This window comes from Salminus brasiliensis, chromosome 2 (assembly GCF_030463535.1).
Source record: "Salminus brasiliensis chromosome 2, fSalBra1.hap2, whole genome shotgun sequence".
Taxonomy (NCBI): Eukaryota; Metazoa; Chordata; class Actinopteri; order Characiformes; family Bryconidae; genus Salminus; species Salminus brasiliensis.
The window spans coordinates 5459467-5476541 of NC_132879.1; the positions used below are offsets into that span (position 1 = coordinate 5459467).

The 17075-nt window shown below is 42.7% G+C and overlaps 2 protein-coding genes across 5 annotated transcripts; one reads left to right on the forward strand and one right to left on the reverse strand.

Annotated features, from left to right (window-relative positions):
• The first annotated feature begins 1 nt into the window (after window position 1).
• On the forward strand, window positions 2-7171 carry LOC140550291 (protein mono-ADP-ribosyltransferase PARP11-like). Its single transcript, XM_072674202.1, has 7 exons — window positions 2-112; window positions 212-326; window positions 534-609; window positions 735-807; window positions 1705-1838; window positions 1960-2117; window positions 2206-7171. The coding sequence occupies exons 1-7, from the start codon at window positions 2-4 to the stop codon at window positions 2469-2471; spliced, it is 933 nt and encodes a 310-aa protein (XP_072530303.1). The 3' UTR covers window positions 2472-7171.
• Window positions 5456-15728, reverse strand: pyroxd1 (pyridine nucleotide-disulphide oxidoreductase domain 1). Of its 4 annotated transcripts, none has more exons than XM_072674198.1 (13): window positions 15642-15728; window positions 15430-15543; window positions 13857-13937; window positions 12667-12786; window positions 12450-12578; window positions 12285-12358; window positions 11479-11660; window positions 10690-10760; window positions 10455-10560; window positions 8082-8194; window positions 7259-7381; window positions 6890-7027; window positions 5456-5916 (listed from the first exon to the last, which is right to left on the reverse strand). In XM_072674198.1, the coding sequence occupies exons 2-13, from the start codon at window positions 15511-15513 to the stop codon at window positions 5668-5670; spliced, it is 1470 nt and encodes a 489-aa protein (XP_072530299.1). In that variant the 5' UTR covers window positions 15514-15543; window positions 15642-15728; the 3' UTR covers window positions 5456-5667. The 4 variants fall into 4 exon arrangements, with proteins under 4 accessions (XP_072530299.1, XP_072530301.1, XP_072530298.1 ...); XM_072674200.1 differs by having other exon boundaries at window positions 15430-15535; window positions 15642-15719; XM_072674197.1 differs by having other exon boundaries at window positions 15430-15535; window positions 15625-15715.
• Between the last annotated feature and the right edge of the window lie 1347 nt (window positions 15729-17075).

Genomic DNA, 17075 nt, shown 5'->3' on the forward strand with positions numbered 1-17075 from the left:
CATGATTGCTGGTGTGGATTATGAGGACTTTGAGGTCGAACCTATGGACACGTCGGACACTCCTTGGTTCTGGTTCTATCAAGCGGAGTGTGGCTTTTGGCACAGAATCGAGGTACTATCCCATTTACACATGCTTTCATTCCTGCTTACTGTTGCTTTCTCCTCCTTCTTCACCTTGTTCTTCATCAAGGCTGTTGCATCCTTCTTACAGGATGATCCAGAAAGCTCCCCCTCCAGCTCAGAACTGGAGAGGTATTACCTGAAAAACCCACGTGGAGTTTTAGACCTCACTACAGCAGGAGGCCGCTTCAGAATCGATTTCTCAGGTCATTTGATTTCTCACCTCATTGTGTTGAAGGCCATGCAGATAAACATAAATCCAGTGAAAATGAGAAACAAGAGCTTCTCATTCTGAAGAAAGAAAGTAGTTGTGAGCACTGAAAGCCCTTATTTCACAGTAATAACTAACAGTGGCTTGTATTAAGACTTCAGGAAGCTCTGTGTCAGTTGTTCTGTTTTTTTTTCCAAATCAGAGAACGAGAAGACCGATTTAACAACAGGACAGACAAGACGGATAAAGCGTTTTTCTGCTACTGTGCCTACGTTAAGGTCAGATTTTGTATGTATGTGTGTGTGTATGTGAGGTTTGTTTGGGCTCTTCCTGAATGAATGGAAACCCTGAAGAGTTTCACTTGAAATGAAAGTGAAAGTGTGTTTCTGTTATTGTATTGCAGGTGTAAATGTGAAGATCAGGTTCCTTCTGTGCCGGCTCACTGGGAAAGAATGGACCCTAAAAAACCCTATCAGGTATATCATTTATAATGGAAATCAACCCTAGAGTTAGTTTTTAACCACGGAAAAGTTTGGCATCACATATTAATAATGGCTGCTATTACCTTATTAAAAAGTGTAGATGGGAACAATACAAATCACACACCAGAAGGTATTTGGAAGTATTTCATTATATAAGAAGTTATTAATTAATAAATGTAGCAAATTTTCTTGATACCTTTTCTGTCTCCAGATTTGACATTTCTCAAATATGAGTAATTTTAGAGTCATCTACAGCTCTGTTCATCATTTTGAACAAATCTAATATCTCAAAACATGTATGTATAATGTATAATAGCAGCACCACATTAGAATCGTTCAGACATGCACCATTTAAACTGCCTATAGCATTGAAAACTGTGATTCCAAGCTAAAACAGCACATAACCCTGAACCTCTATGGCCCCATCCGGATTGCCTTTATTACTGCATATTTGTCACAGTGAATACTTTTTCATCTTTAGACAACAATAGGAACAAAATTAGCCAACATACAAATCACTGCCATTTAACCCACCTGTTCGTAGCTCCTCCTAGCACTAGCAATGCGTCCAACACTAGGAAGGTAAGGATTTAACACGTCTCCTGATCCAGGACTGCACCGGCTAAAAGACTCCAACATTGCTTAAGAGTGGCGAGAGGAGAGAGTGCAATCTTCCAACCAACTGAGCCAATTGTGCTCTCTCAGACTCTGGCCGCTGATGGCAAAGCAGCATGGCTCAGGATTCTGTCTCGTGTGGGCCGTAGTGGTAGCTCATTAGACTGCTGAGCCACTTGGAGCCCCCTGTTCTTTAATGTGTTACCCTCTATGTCTATGTCTCAATGTCGTGAACACTGGCAATCAACAAATCACAGGCTGTTTCCTCTTCGTTAGAGTTTTTGTCTGATGCATCACACAGACGAGTTCAAGGAAGTGGAGAAATACGCTTGTGAAACTGGTTTACTGCACAAACCTATTAAGAACATCTACAGAATACAGAATGTGGACCTCTGGGAGTTGTACTGTAGGTAAGCGGTCTTATTCTGTCACATTTACGTGTCATTTCCATCAGTGCCGCCTCTTGTTTAATTAGCTTTATACGTGATCTTAGGTCAAAGCGGGGACTAAAGTGTGTCGGGTTCTCCTCAGGAAAAAGAAGCAGCTGATGAGGTTAAAGGGTCGATCTGAGATCGAAGAAGAGATGCTCTTTCACGGCACGAGCCGAGACAACATGCACACCATTTGCATGTACAATTTTGACTGCAACCTTCCTGACCAAAGGAGGAAAGCACATGTCTATGGTAAAGGTGGGTGTGGAAGACCTGTGCTTACATTACAAAGAAAATGACCCCTGATTTCAGATCAGATTATAGGAGATGTGCTTTTCTCTCCCAGGGACTTACTTTGCAAAATACGCATCCTATGCTGAAAAGTACAGCAGCCGAGACGGCGTAAGAGCTAATGCCTTCCCAATAATGTTCCTCGCACGGGTGACTGTTGGGAAGTATACACTGGGACATCGAGATTTCTGCAAACCGGATGGAGACAAAAAGGAAAACGTACATGACAGCTGTGTGGACGACGAATTGTGCCCTAAGATTTTTGTTATCTTTGACTCCAACCAGATATATCCGGAGTATGTGCTTGAGTATGGCAGGTGACTGGGTAGCTAATTTCCTCACAGGTATTAAATAGCAGTCTTAGAAGTCTGGGAAAATCTGGGACATCTTTCTCTTGAGGACACTAAATATACAGTACTGTGCAAAGGTATAGGTATGTTATTCAGAGTTCTCCTTCTTCAACACCTGGTTTGGTGGTAAATCAGGGCTTAATGATGGTAAATCAGGTGAGCTGCTGCTGATGATGATGGAGTTGAACACATCCTCCAAGCTGTGCTGGCTGGACTGGGGGGGCGTCCAGGAGAAACCTGGAGGAACCGAGCTCTGTTCTTCAGACTAGCTCACCGAAAAGATCTCACCTACTTTCTTTCTTCAGAATGAGAAGCTCTTGTTTCTCATTTTCACTGGATTTATGTTTATCTGCATGGCCTTCAACAATTCACTTAGGTGCCTAAAACATCTGCACAGTACTGTATTCACCTTATTCCGCCACGCCCACTTTTTCTAGAGCTTGTTTCTTCTAATTTTGTGTAATTTCGTATCAAATGGTTTGCGTTCGCATCGTATTCAAACAATGTGCTTCTGCTGTGGACACTGCACATAAAGTAGCAGCTAGCCTAGCTAAACCAACATCCCAACAGTCTGTTTAGTGTTAATTAGAGCTAGTTAGAGCAGAGCTAACTAGTTAACTAGTTTTCCAACACAGCACACACCGATAAGAGAGTGTTGTGGGGCACCATTTAACTTATCTCCACTGCCTTCCTAAGAAGATGACCTGCATCTATGGCTGAAAGTGCTAATCGTAAAACATCAAACCAACCATTTGACTATTTTATGGAAGGGGAACTCCGGTGCTCCGGAGTAAGTTCTCACCTGAAGCATTAGGCTGTCAGGTGAGATGTTGGCCTAAGAGCCGGCCTAAGAGCCAGAATGCATCCGGAGCTTCCTATCTGAACCATTTCTCTGGGTCAGGACGTTCTGGTGTTGGTTTCCCCTCCTCAAAATGTCAAGAGCAGACATGTGGATGTTCTAAATTTAGTGTCTTCACCCAATGCAAAATAAGGTCAAAATGTATACTGCATCAGTTATTAACCCATATTATTAGCAATAGTTGTCCATGATTAGTGGAAACTAGAACTGCTTGTGTCAGCAGTATTCTGACCAGTGACAGGTCAGACTTGTTTCTGCCCAAAAACCTTTAACACAACTATCAATGTAGCTGTGTCTCGCTCCGTTCCAGTCAGAGAGGCTTGCCAATCAAAACCTAATTAGCCACCTAAAGCTATCCAGCCTGTCTCAGCGAGAGCAGTTATCTACAGGTTGAGAACCTTAGGAGCCTTGGTGAATCCTTCTCGGCGTGGCTGGCCTGTTTGTGGACACCTTTTTATACTAGGGGTATAAAGCCGCCAGTAATGAGCTGTGGAACTGGGTTATCTGGAATGATGGATGATGTTCCATCCAATACTTCTGGATTGAGTGAGGGTGACGATCATCCAACATCCTGACCTCACTAATACTCATCATTGGCACTGCTGTTTATCCCAGTAAATATGCCTAGTGCAGTTTTTTGTGTAGCTCCGCCCATCCCTGTAGGTTTAATGACAGAACAGCCCATTCTCCATCTCATTTCTCTCCTCTACACGGTCTTTCCATCTCCAAAGTCCAACAGTTAGTTTTCCCACTATTTTATTTTCCCCAGAAATCAGTTTGGTAACCATTACTCTGCTATGTCATAAGAAGGCGGAGTTACACTTAGAAAGTGATTGACAGCCTTGGCTGGAAGAGGTCGGTTGTCTGCAGGACCTGGATGGCATCCTTTCTGTTCTTTTCATGGAGTAGCTGATTTGTAGTGGAACTTTTACTGTTGGAGCGTCCACTTACTGGACAAACTGGGAATCCGGGAAGAAAATCCGCTCTGCTTCTGTGCTGGAAGCTCAATGAAGGTGGTCTGAGACACACTTGGTCTGGGAGAAAAGGGCGAGTCTCCCTAATGAGTAGGTGAGTCTGGCTCGGTGTCTGGTCTCTACCGCGCAGACTCTGGTTGCAAACTTGACAACATGGCTAACAGCTTTGGCTTCATTCATATAGAATGAAAAGGAATTGGACCACAGCATTCATGTTTTTCTACAGTCACTGATATTACCTTATCCTAGTTTGATTAGACTAATTATCAGTTTTCAAAATGTGATTTATTTTTCATATAATGTGTTTCATATAATTCTCACTTTTAGTATCTTACAAGCAACTGTAATATTTTGTTTTCTCATTTTCATATTGTTTAGAGAATTTAGGAATATTTTAGTTATTCAGCTTCATCCAGGGGGTCTCAGACTGGTTTAAACATTCAGATAAATACTTTTTTTTTTTTTAGATTAAATATTTGCAAATATCTTTACTATTAAACCCTTGTATGAACCCCTAGAGGGAGCTAAATATAATATAAACTATAGAAAAGCACTCTCCAACGTAGCAGACGTTTAATGAAGCAGGAAAGAATCATTCAGTTAGTTACTTAACAAAAAATCCAGCAGCTGGTCAAGAAGATAATTAAATAGTAATTAATTTAATAACCAAACAGCTAGTGGGAATTGACCCACTGAATTGAGTTTCAGGACCTTTTTCCGGTGCCTTTTTTTCCCATTTTAACAAAACATATAAAAATATGATACCAGAAAAGAGCAATTCCTAAAGAAAATGCAGTGGTTCCACAGCATAAGCAATATAAAGGCAGTTGCTATGGGGTTGCTCTGTCCCAAGGTATGCTGTTGCTAAATGGTTGCAGAGATATTCTAGGTGGCTGCTGTGCTGTTTAATGTGGTTGCTATGGTGCTGCTAAGCAGTCTCTGTGGTATCCCAGGTGGATGCTATATATGGTTGCTAGGTGGTTGCTAAGCACACTGTTTCCAATCAGACAGAACATTTCGGAGTGTCAATATCTTGAAAAACTGCGGGATAAATTAAAGAACAAAAAATTCTGGAGAATAAATAAAAAATGCGCCACGCTAGACAACACTAACGGCAATCACTAATTATTAAATTATTTATTACAGCTACGGTCATGTGATTAGAAGGTCTCAGTAATGTCATCTAATAGACAAAATAAAACTCCAAACCTGAGAAGGTGCTTATTTCCTCTTAATTAAACATCCCTAAAGTCATCTTTGCACCGAATCTGTTTGAGAGGCTTTCCTCCTCGTGTAATTATTCACCATTCTTGCTCTTACAGAAGCCGCCGCGATCAGTCAAAGTAGTCCTCTATATCGATGTTCGGGTTCAGGAGCTCCTCGCCGTACGCGGACAGGTCCATCTGGTTGAGGATGAGGTTTTCAAACGTCTCCTCCAAGTCTGTCTCTCCGATCAGGACTGCCCCCATCATGCGGCCACCGCTCAGCACCACCTTCACGTACTCCTGACCTTTAGTGCAGCGCACTAGCAGCTCATGATCTGAGCCCAGGCCCTGTGCATTAAACTTCCCCAACAGCACCACCTGCAGGACAGAACATCCAGAGAGCATACACACATACACAAAGTCATGTAAAAACCTAGTTTCTCCATTTCTGCAGTTTCTCACTGTTCGACACAACGTGAATCTGGCAGTTTGTTAAATTCTGGTAGACGTTCATGTTGAATGGACCAATAGAAATGCTCCTTCTTACACAGACTTTCACTGAAAGTTAAGAAGGTTGTTTTGCTTCTCCTATAAGGTTGCCATTTTGTAGATACAAGGTTTTCGTCCAGCAGCGATTATATGGACGCAGATGCAGCATTATAGTGACAACGATGTTCTGTATGTTAAATACTGTGACGTGAGGAGGTCATTTCACCTAACTTTGATTACTAAGGAGACTGATGTCATATGTTCAAATCTCACACACACACACACACACACACACACACACACACACACACACACACACACACACACACACACACACACAAACTTGGGGCAGTGAGTACATACGCTCTGGAGCAGTGGGCAGCCAACTCCAGCGCCCGGGGAGCAGAGAGGGTAGCCTCTCAGCGCTCTAACCGCTGAGCCATCACTGCCCCTGATTTAAAAGGTGGCTAAATTCAAAACACTTAAAGATTAGTAGCAAAAAAACTTGTATCTCCAAAATAGTAACTATTTGTATAAGTAAAAATGTCCTAACTTCCAATTGAAGACAATGTAAAAAAAAAAAAAAAAAAAATTTGGAGCATTTCTATTGGTCCATTCATCATGAAATTCTGACACCATGTAAAGAACAACTGCCAGATTCACACGGTGTCAAAAAAGTGGAAAACAGTTTTTGCGTGACAGTTACCACACATATATATTTGTGTGTGTGTGTAATATGGCTTGATCAGCTCCAGTGCCATCATCTTTCTGATCCCTAATAACTGAAGTCTCAGAAGGGAAAAGGAAAGAATAAAACCATGGGATGTGTGAAAATGTGATGCAGAACAGCAGAGAGCATCACCTTGTAATTGAAGAACTTGGTGATGTGTGAGAAGAGTTCAAAGCAGAAGTCCAGCTCGATGTCTTCACCCAACACATCAGCTGCTATGCAGCGTGCGGCGTACCAGCCCATCTGCCTCGCCTGCGTCCACAAACGCATCTGCCACAAGAGGGAGCCACAGTCATTGCATCCTCTACCACTGCATCCTCTACCACTGAGACGCCTTGACTTTTAACTGTATGTCCACACTGGGTGACGGGGATTTTGATATGATATGCTTATGTGAGTCGTTAAACAGTTCTTTAGAGATTTTTCTGTATTTTTTTATTAATAAATAAGTAACTACTGAACATCTGATTGATTCATTTATTGTCCAATGATTCCTTATACCTGCTGCCAGAGTGCGCTGTGCTCCCAGCCTGCAGTGCACACGTCTCCAGCTGCATACACGTCTGGTTCAGACGTCTGCATGTGCTCGTTGACCCTCAGACCACGATCCTCTGCTAGCTGAAACTAGTTACAAAAAAAAGTGTTGTTAACAGACTTCTTCAGGAAGCAGTAAAGGGATAACTGGTTCACCTGGGATCACTGAGTCAGCCAATGAAATCAGAGAGGTGGAAAACAAGGAGAAAGGGGCTATTTTACTGCATTATATCCCAGTCCAGCTATGGCAGGGGACAATTATTTAAACTTTAGACAGCTTTCTAAAGCAGTGTTTCTCCACCCTGCTCATGGAGGCATGTTTTAGTGGACTCCCTGCTAATGAACTTTATAGGCCTGTCTCCCAGCAATAAGAGGGTTTTTACTGTAGAAACTTCAGATGACTTTGGATATGTAATTAATATATCCAACAACCAATATATCCATTTTAATCCTAATCTGTAGAAGAAACCTCCTCTCTGCATGTACAATACTGCAAGAAGACCCATTTCAGCTCTTTCTTTACTTTCACACATTCCATCATCATCTCTAAAAGGCTTTAATTTCACCCCTTAAACAGCCTATGGTCAGCGCTGGTGGGCCGAAAGTGTTATTACAAACTTCTATTACCAGAGAACAGCCCCACCAGTTTGTACAGAAGTCCCTGTAGTGAGTAATACACTTTAGTGTGTGATAAGCCTTGAGTTAAGGGGTAAACTGAACACTACACACATCAGCAGTGGACTCAGATTTCGATTCAGATTCATTAAAGTTCATTAAATGAAACCCTTACACTGTTGCCTTGGAGAAAAGGGTCGGTGTTGGGCACCACGCCTGTGGCACTGACGATGAAGTCACAGCCATACGTCTTCCCATTGGTTAAATGAGCATAAACTGGCCACACCCCTGAAGAAAAAAAGAAAAGAAAAAAGAGCAAGGCTGTTTTCAGAATAAGAAAGCTCTGCTTTAACTGAACTATTTACACTAAATGGCCAAATGTTTGTGGACAACCCATCTAAAGAATGCATTCAACTTCAAATTGCACCCATTAACACACAGATGTGAATGTGTGTGGGTGGTGATCATTCAACATCCTGACCTCACTAACATCCTTGTTGCTCAATGCAATCAAATCCTCACAGCAACTCTCCAAAATCTAGTAGACAGCTTTCCCTGAACAGTAGAGACAGTTTACTTAAACACATATATATATATGCTATATAGACAAAAGTATTGGGACACCTCTGCATTTATTGTTTGGTATTTATATCGGAGAGTTTGTCCTGCTTTTGTTGGATTAACTGTAACCAAACTCCCTAACTCATCCCACACCTTGGGTGAGCCATGGTGCCAATATGTTAATGCTGATCAGCTCAAGGGAGTCCTAATCTATTGGCAAGACTTCTGTTCAGGGACTAGACAAGCTGTGTGTGTGCATTTGCACATCCATGTCAGCAATGGATGCAAATTAAAGCAACTAAGCATTAGAAGGGATGTCCACAAGTGTTTGGGCATATAGTGTGTGTGAGTGTATATATATATATATATATATATATATATATATATATATATATATATATATATATATATACACACACACACACACACACACACACACACAGTGCCCTCCATAATTATTGGCACCCCTGGTTAAGATGTGTAATTAAAGTATTTCTGTCAATTCTACAGTAGTTTACAAAGTTGATCAGAGTATGTAGGAACATTTAATTAGTAATTCACAACTTCCTGTTTCCCTGGGGTATAAATATGACGTGACACAGAGGCCATTTCTCTTCAACATGGGAAAGACAAAAGAACATACCATTCAAGTAAGGCAGATGTGTGTTGACCTCCACAAGTCAGGCAATGGCTGCAAGAAAATAGCCACTCACCTCCACCTGTCCATATCTACTGTCAGAGGAATTATTTAAGTTTAAAACAACTGGAACAGTGGTAAACAAGCCTGGACGAGGACGCAGGTTTATTTTGCTACCACGCACAGTGAGGAGGATGATAAGAGAAATAAAAAGGTCTCCAAAGCTCACTGTTACAGAATTGCAACAAATGGTAACTTCTTGGGGTCACAAAGTCTCCAAAACAACCATCAGGCGCTATCTGCATGCCAACAAGCTGTTTGGGAGGCATGCACGAAAAAAACCTTTTCTCACTCACAATCATAAACGCAAACGTTTGGAGTTTGCTAAGCAGTACTGGAACTTCAACTGGGACCGCGTGCTTTGGTCAGATGAAACTAAGATAGAGCTTTTTGGCAACAAATGCTCTAAGTGGGTCTGGCGTAAAGAGCTGAGTATGCAGAAAAGCACCTCATGCCCACTGTGAAATATGGGGGAGGATCAGTGATGCTGTGGGCCTGTTTCTCTTCCAAGGGCCCTGGGAACCTTGTTAGGGTGCATGGCATCATGAATGCTTTGAAATACCAGGACATTTAAAAAAGAAATCTGGTGGCTTCTGCCCAAAAGCTGAAGATGGGTCGATAATGACCCAAAACATATGGCCAAATCTACACAGAAATGGTTCACCACACACAGAATCAAGCTCCTCCCATGGCCATCTCAGTCCCCAGACCTCAACCCCATTGAAAACCTGTGGGGTGAGCTGAAGAGGAGAGTGCAGAGGAGAAGACCAAGGTCGCTGGATGATTTAGAGAGATTGTGCAAAGAGGAATGGTCAAAGATCCCTCTATCTGTATTCTCCCATCTTGTGAAACATTAGAAGAGAAGATTAGGTGCTGTTTTGTTGGCAAAAGGGGGTTGTACAAAGTATTAACATCTGGGGTGCCAATAATTGTGGCACACATGATTTGATGTTCTTAATGTGGGATTTTTTTCCTACTGAATAAATTCACTTAAGTTAAAGGTTGGATTTTACTCTTTTTTCCATCGTGGTCCTATATTATTTAGAAAAAAACTCAATTTATTAGAAGCTAAAGAACACATCTTAACCAGGGGTGCAAATAATTATGGAGGGCACTGTATATATATGTTATTTTGTTTATGAACGGTTAACAGCTGCTTCAGGTAATAACGTGCAACATTCTGCGCACAGCCAGCACATCTTCACGCCTACATGCCCATTGTGTCATTTGGATAAATATGGCAACCCTTTGTCAAGGCTATAAAAAAACAGAGAGAAGCTCTTTGCTGACCTAAATCCTGTGTTCTCTGTGTGTACAGTGGAGACTGCATGAAGTCTTGCTGGGAGTAGACTTTTTCAATCTCACACTCATATTCTACATGGACTTTGTGGGACACCTGTGAAGGAAAGCAAGACATGAGTAACGGGTCAACGACCCATGATCACAACTCAGAATGTAACAGGTGTAATTTCTGACGCTAGTAGTGTGATGTTTAACACAAGCATATAAACACACACACACACACCTCTTCTGTTCCTCTTAGGCTGATGCCCTCATGCCAGTCAGGTCCTAAGGCGCTACCAAGCTCTTTTGATCCTGATAGGAAACACAATGCAGTTGCCAGTCATAACACTGTTTCTACACTCACTGTCCACTATATCAGCCCAACTGACCGTATAGGAGTACTGTGTAGCTCTATAACTCCAGACCATATCCATCAGTTTCTCTGCAGACTCTGTTATTACCCTCCTTTCACCCTGTTCTTCAGTGCTCAGGACCCTACAGGACTGACCACCACAGAGCAGGTAGGTGTTATTTGGGTGGTGGGTCACTCTCAGCACTGCAGTGACACTGACTGACATGCTGGTGGTGTGTTAGTAGTGTGTGTAGCTCTGGTGCGAGTAGTGGATCAGATACAGCAGACATGTGAGCACTGATGAAAGAGTAGAGGATGACCAACACAAACAGATTCTGGCTCTGATTTCATTACATCTGCAAGGTAGGAGTGTCTAATAGAGAGTGGACAGTGAGTGGACAGACACAGTGTTTAAACACTCCAGCAGCACTGCTGCGTCTGATTCACTCGTACCAGCAGCACAACACACGCTACTAACACACCACCACCACCCTGTCAGTCAGTGTCACTGCAGTGCTGAGAATGACATACCACCCAAATAATAGCTGCTCTATGGTGGTCAGTCCTGTGGGGTTCCTGAAATGAGGCTAATAATAGAGTCTGCAGAGAAACAGATGGATACAGTCTAGAGTTAGAGCCACACAGTGCTTCTGTGCTCCAGTAAACTTTTTTGCGTACCTTCTGTAGAGGTTGTGGCTTTGTCAGTGGTGTAGCGTGCTCTCTTGCAGGGCAGGGCTTTCTCTGGCTTGTCCGCCTCCAGAGAGGGGATGAGGAACTGGGCAGCTCCAGCATCAAAGAATGTGTTTCCTATGGCCTTGTCCTTTATAGCCCAGATAACTTCACAGCCCTCCACTTCGTACCTAAACACACAATTTCAGAGAATCTTTGGCACTGTTCCTTTTCCATTTCCCCTAATATGTAACTAGTTCCTCCAGTCACATCTGGGTATTTGGTGTATTTACTCCAAATCTGTAATGCCCACTTTACAGCACTGAGCTTATGGAGCAGTGGAACTTGGTTCTCTGATGGTGCTCCAGCTGGGGATCAACTGGGGAAGGGATCATCCATCATCCCGGCCTCACTAATTCTCTTGTCACTGACTGCAATCAAATACTTAGAGCAATGCTCCTCAAAAATCTAGTAGAAAGCCTTCTTCCCTAGACAGTAGAGAGTTACTCCAACAACAGAAGAAGGCACTCTGTTTTAAATACCCTTGATTTCAGTAGAAACTGTGAATGTGCAGGTGTCCCAATACTTTTGTCTATTTAGTGTGTAGATACACATATATGGTTCACATGTTACATGAGTATGTATGTAGTGTTTTGAGTCTTGCTCTGGGACTCCTACTGGTAGAGTGCTGTGTGATTGTCCAGCCAGGGACAGATAGTGTTGTTACCCACTATAGTAAAATGTGAAATTCCATGATGCATTAAATAGTTTTTGGAAAAATGTCCAGAAAACTGAGTCTGACTGCGGATACTTACACCAGTTCCAGGGCAATTCCTCCATTTCCAACTACTAACATGCGCTTGGCTTTTGATAAGTGCTTCTGAAAGTCCTGTAAAAAGCAGAGAGATCGTTCAGCAAGTCTGAAAACATGTGACTGACAATGTCTTGTTGAGCATTTCCACTCAGCAGCCACACCGTACCTGAGCACTGTCTGTGTCTCGTATGCCCAGTACGTTAGGGTTATCCTGGATGAGGAGTTTGGGCCTGCCGCCGCTACACAGACACAGCTTCTCGTAGTGAAATATCTGCCCGCTCTCAGTCTGCAGCCTCTGAAACACAAGGACAGCATCACTAAGCCATTCTACTCTCATCACTCTCCTGCTCCGGTGTAGTCGGGTAGGTCTAGCTGTGACTCACATGCTGCTTTGCGTGAAGGACTTTGACTGCAGACTGAAAGACTTTCAGATTCGGATACTTCTCCTCCAAAATGCTGGATGGCTGCTCTTCCACACTGAAGTCCTCCAAGGTCTTTGAAACCTTCAGATAAATGGTTATGATTCTTAGGGCCTTTTTATTTGAATACTACAACATTTCCCTCATTCATTCAGTGAGTAAGACAGTCGTTCATCTATTAAGTCACTGATTCAGTCAGTCATTGATTCAGTCATACATTCATTCCATTGTTCCTTAATTCTATAAATTATTCAGTAATTTATTCATTCAGTAATTATTTTAATTACTGCAGTAAAGTATTTATCTATTCATTCTACCAACAATCATTCTTAGATTCATTAAATGAATTCAGTTAATTATTAATTGATTTCTTTATTAATTCTATCATTCAGTCATTAATTCAGTCATTCATTTGGCCGTTCAGTCATTCATTCAGTCAATCAGTCATTAATTCGGCCATTCATTCATTCAGTCATTCGTTTATTTGGTCGTTCAGCCATTCAGTCATTTAATTATTCAGTCAGTCATTCAGTCATTCATCCAGTGATTCATTCAGTCATTCAGTCAGTCATTTGTTCATTCATTCGGTCATTCAGTCAATCGTTTATTTGACCAATCAGGGATTCAGTGATTCATTCAGTGATTCATTCAGTGATTCATTCAGTGATTCATTCAGTGATTCATTCAGTGATTCATTCAGTGAGTCATTCATTCATTCATTCAGTCAGTCAGTCAGTCATTCAGTGATTCAATCAGTCATTTGTTCATTCAGTGATTCATTTATTCGATCATTCAGTGATTCAGTCATTCATTCATTCGTTCATTCATTTGGCAATTCAGTCATATATTCAGCCATTGCCATTATGTCATTCTTTTTTGTCTTTTGTGAAATGTGTGTTTATAAAGCACGGGTGGGAAACACTGTTCTGTGTTTCACTGACGTCTATGGGAAGTTATTTTGGCTTAAAATCTTTAGACGTCTTAATAAAATCTTTAATAAAAGCTCATCAGCGTAACTGCTGTCTCGGCCAGGGCTGGCTGGTAAAGTGGGACTACCCTGGTTAGACTGTATGGAAAACCACTGAGCTTCTCCTTTAAACCAAACCCTTCAAATGTGCGACTCAGAGACGGAGAGTTTGCAGTTCACCACCAACCTGTCTGAAATTCGTCACAGTCTTCACCAGAGGAGCAGCGGTCAGCAGAGCCACGCCATCAGAGGGGAACTGCGAGGCGAGCTGGTCAGGAACAGAGAACACATGAACACACAGACAGTTTACCTCACAAGACACTTCTCTGAGAACATCATGAGCATCTTCAATACTTCTAGAAGACACGGAGTCACTAGAGAGCCTGGGAGTGGGATTGTGGGTCGTTGATGACATCTAGAAAGTACTCATGTAAAATACATCCACCTTTTTAAACTACAGTCATCTACCTGAGACCGGATCTACCTGGATCAGCATCACAGAGACAGTATGAGTATTTCTATAGGGGCACAAATGTAGTAAAATGTAGTGTTTGCTGCTCAGCATCTCCTAGATTCCCAAAGCAGCTTTACTGTGAAGATCTTCTAGACACCTTCTAGAGACAGGGTTCAGGGCGGTGCTCACTCCACCATTTAACAACCACCTATTGATGATAAGATGCTTCTGGAAAACCCGGCTCTGTCCTTCCAGAGTACAATACAACACACCAAATACCGGCTTTACATACTGTTCAAACTGGCCAGCGCAAGCTGGTTAAGTTGGCTGACCAGCTTAGTTCTCGACAGCACTGAGTTTGATTGTATAATTGGTCTACCAGTATGACCATGCTTGTTGACCAACCTGACCAGCCTGACTGTGTTGTTCCACCGATATGACCAGCTTTACCAGCTTGGTCAAGCTGATAGACCTGCTAGTCCATCAAACTCATATGAAAACACACACTATGCTGGATGCAGGAGCTAAACTGGCAAATCAGCTTATTTTAAGGGTACATTGTATGTTGTCACCTGAATGAGCAGCTTTTTCAACCTCCTTGACCATCAATGACCAGCTAAGACCATGTGAAACCAGCTGCCAGCAAATCCTGGGCCTGAGCTGGATTTCTCAGCAGGGATCTGTCCCATGTTGATCATTTCTAATGGCTGTGTTTAGCGACACTGTGTTTAGTGACACCAACTGGACAAAAGTATTGAGACACCTGCTTCATTCAATGTTGCTTCCAAAGTCAAGGGTTTTAAATTGGTTTAGTTGGAATAACTGCCTCTACTGTCCAGGGATGTTGGCTTTCTACTAGATTTTGGAGATTTCCTTCAAGGACAAGAACGTTAGTGAGGTCAGGATGTTCCTCATCATCCCCAACTACCCAACTCAACCCCAAAAGTATCAGATGCAGCTCCAGCCATCATCAACACCAGCTCCACAGCTCAGTGCTGGGGGGGCTTTATACCCCTCTAGCCCACACCTGGCATTAGGCAGCATGGTGCCAATAGGGCCATGTATACTAGACAAGCGTTGTGTGTGTGTGTGTGTGTGTGTGTGTGTGTACGTACTGCACATCTATGTCAGCAATTGGTGCATATTCAAGTAGCTGAATGCATTCATTAGAAGGGGGTGTCCACAAACTTTTGGACACATTGTGTATCATATCGCCAAGCGTTAGGAGCAGTGCAGGGGGGATGGAGAGGGGGGGGGGGGGTGTACTGTAGACCAAAGCAAAGCCAAGCCAAGCCCCTAACCTCACCTGCTCTGCACAGGTCACTCCAGCGATGCCCCCGCCAACAACCACGAACCTGAACCGCCTCTCGGACTCGCAGGTTCCGGCCATGACACACTCCCGGACTCTTTCCCTAAAAAACTGCAGATTCAGTCAAAACAAGCGCTTTAATCGCCCGTAACCTCCATATGAACCTCTTTGTACATCTCAGTTATGACCTACATCCTATAACCACTCACGACTTCTCCGTGTTTACCAGCTTCTCAGCTCGGCTCGGCTCGGCTCGGCTCGGCACTGAGCGCCTCCATGCTGCTCTCTGGCAGCAGACTACGGCGGCCGGGAGGGCTCATCCAGGGCTCATCCGCTTCGCGAAGCTGTAATTTCTCATGGGGCGAAATCACAGTGTTTCGTTTATTAGCATCACTAAATCCACTACAACTGTGTCCTAAAGTGTTCAGTAAACTACATTCGTGTTCAGCCAGTGCCAGTAGGATTTTTATAGCCTTGCCAGAGGAAATAATATTAAGAATTGGGTCAAATAATGTGTAATAAAAGCATGCAAGTCCTTCACATTACTGCTTTAGTGCATTAGTACTAATGAAAACCCCTTAACACTCTCATCACACACTAAGGCGTATTACTGTCGGCAGGCCGATTACCAAAGAATTGCCCCACCGGTCCCTATAACTACAAGTCCATAGACTGTTTAATACTAGACCAGAAAGGCCATGAGTCAGTTATATTCATCTGTACCGTTATCTCAGGATCATAGATTATTATAATTATAAGATTATGTGATCTTGTGAGATAAAAGCAGATACAGTTTATGATTGGCTAAAGGGAGTGATGCTCTTTGGGCGTGCCGAAGACTGCAGAGTGAGGGAAGTAGCTGAATCTGCAGGTGTAGGGAAGCATACGGTCATACTGGTCTACCAGCAGTGGCAGAGATCCCTAACGTTAGGAAAACGTTACAGGGACCGATGGGGCAATTCTTTGGTAATCGGCTTGCAGACTGTCCATAGATTGTTTATAGGCTTAGTCCAGAAAGGTCCAGAAGTCCAGAAAGGTCATGAGTCAGTTATATTGATCTGTACTGTTACCTCATGATCATAGATTATTGTACTTGTGATCTTGTGAGATAATAAGCGTGCTTATTATATCAATATATTAATATGATTGCTTCTCATAAAAAACAGGAAATGACACTGTGACTGATTAATAATTAAATTACCAATATTTGTATGATTGATTATTATTCATCATTAATGTTTGCACAGTAATCTTAACTTCATTAATCAGTAATTAATCTGTCCTAAACATGATATATAGGTCCTTGCGTGTTTAAGGTGGTAGTAACTTCAGGCATCCTGCAGATGGCGCTGCACGAGGATGACCGGGCTATAAACACCTGGGGGGGGGTGATGGGGTTCACAGATTGAGAAAAGGGGGTACAGTGTAGTGAGGGTCTGGTTGGATGTGTGGAAAATGGGTTGTAAAGCAGATACAGTTCATGATTGGCCGAAGACCACAGAGTGAAGGAAGTAGCTGAATCTGCAGGTGTAGGGAAGCATACGGTCATACGGGTCTACCAGCAGTGGCAAAGATCCTTACAGCCTACAGGAAAACGTCCTCACGTTGCGCAGCCATGTCAACTTGAGGTTGTGATTTTTTGC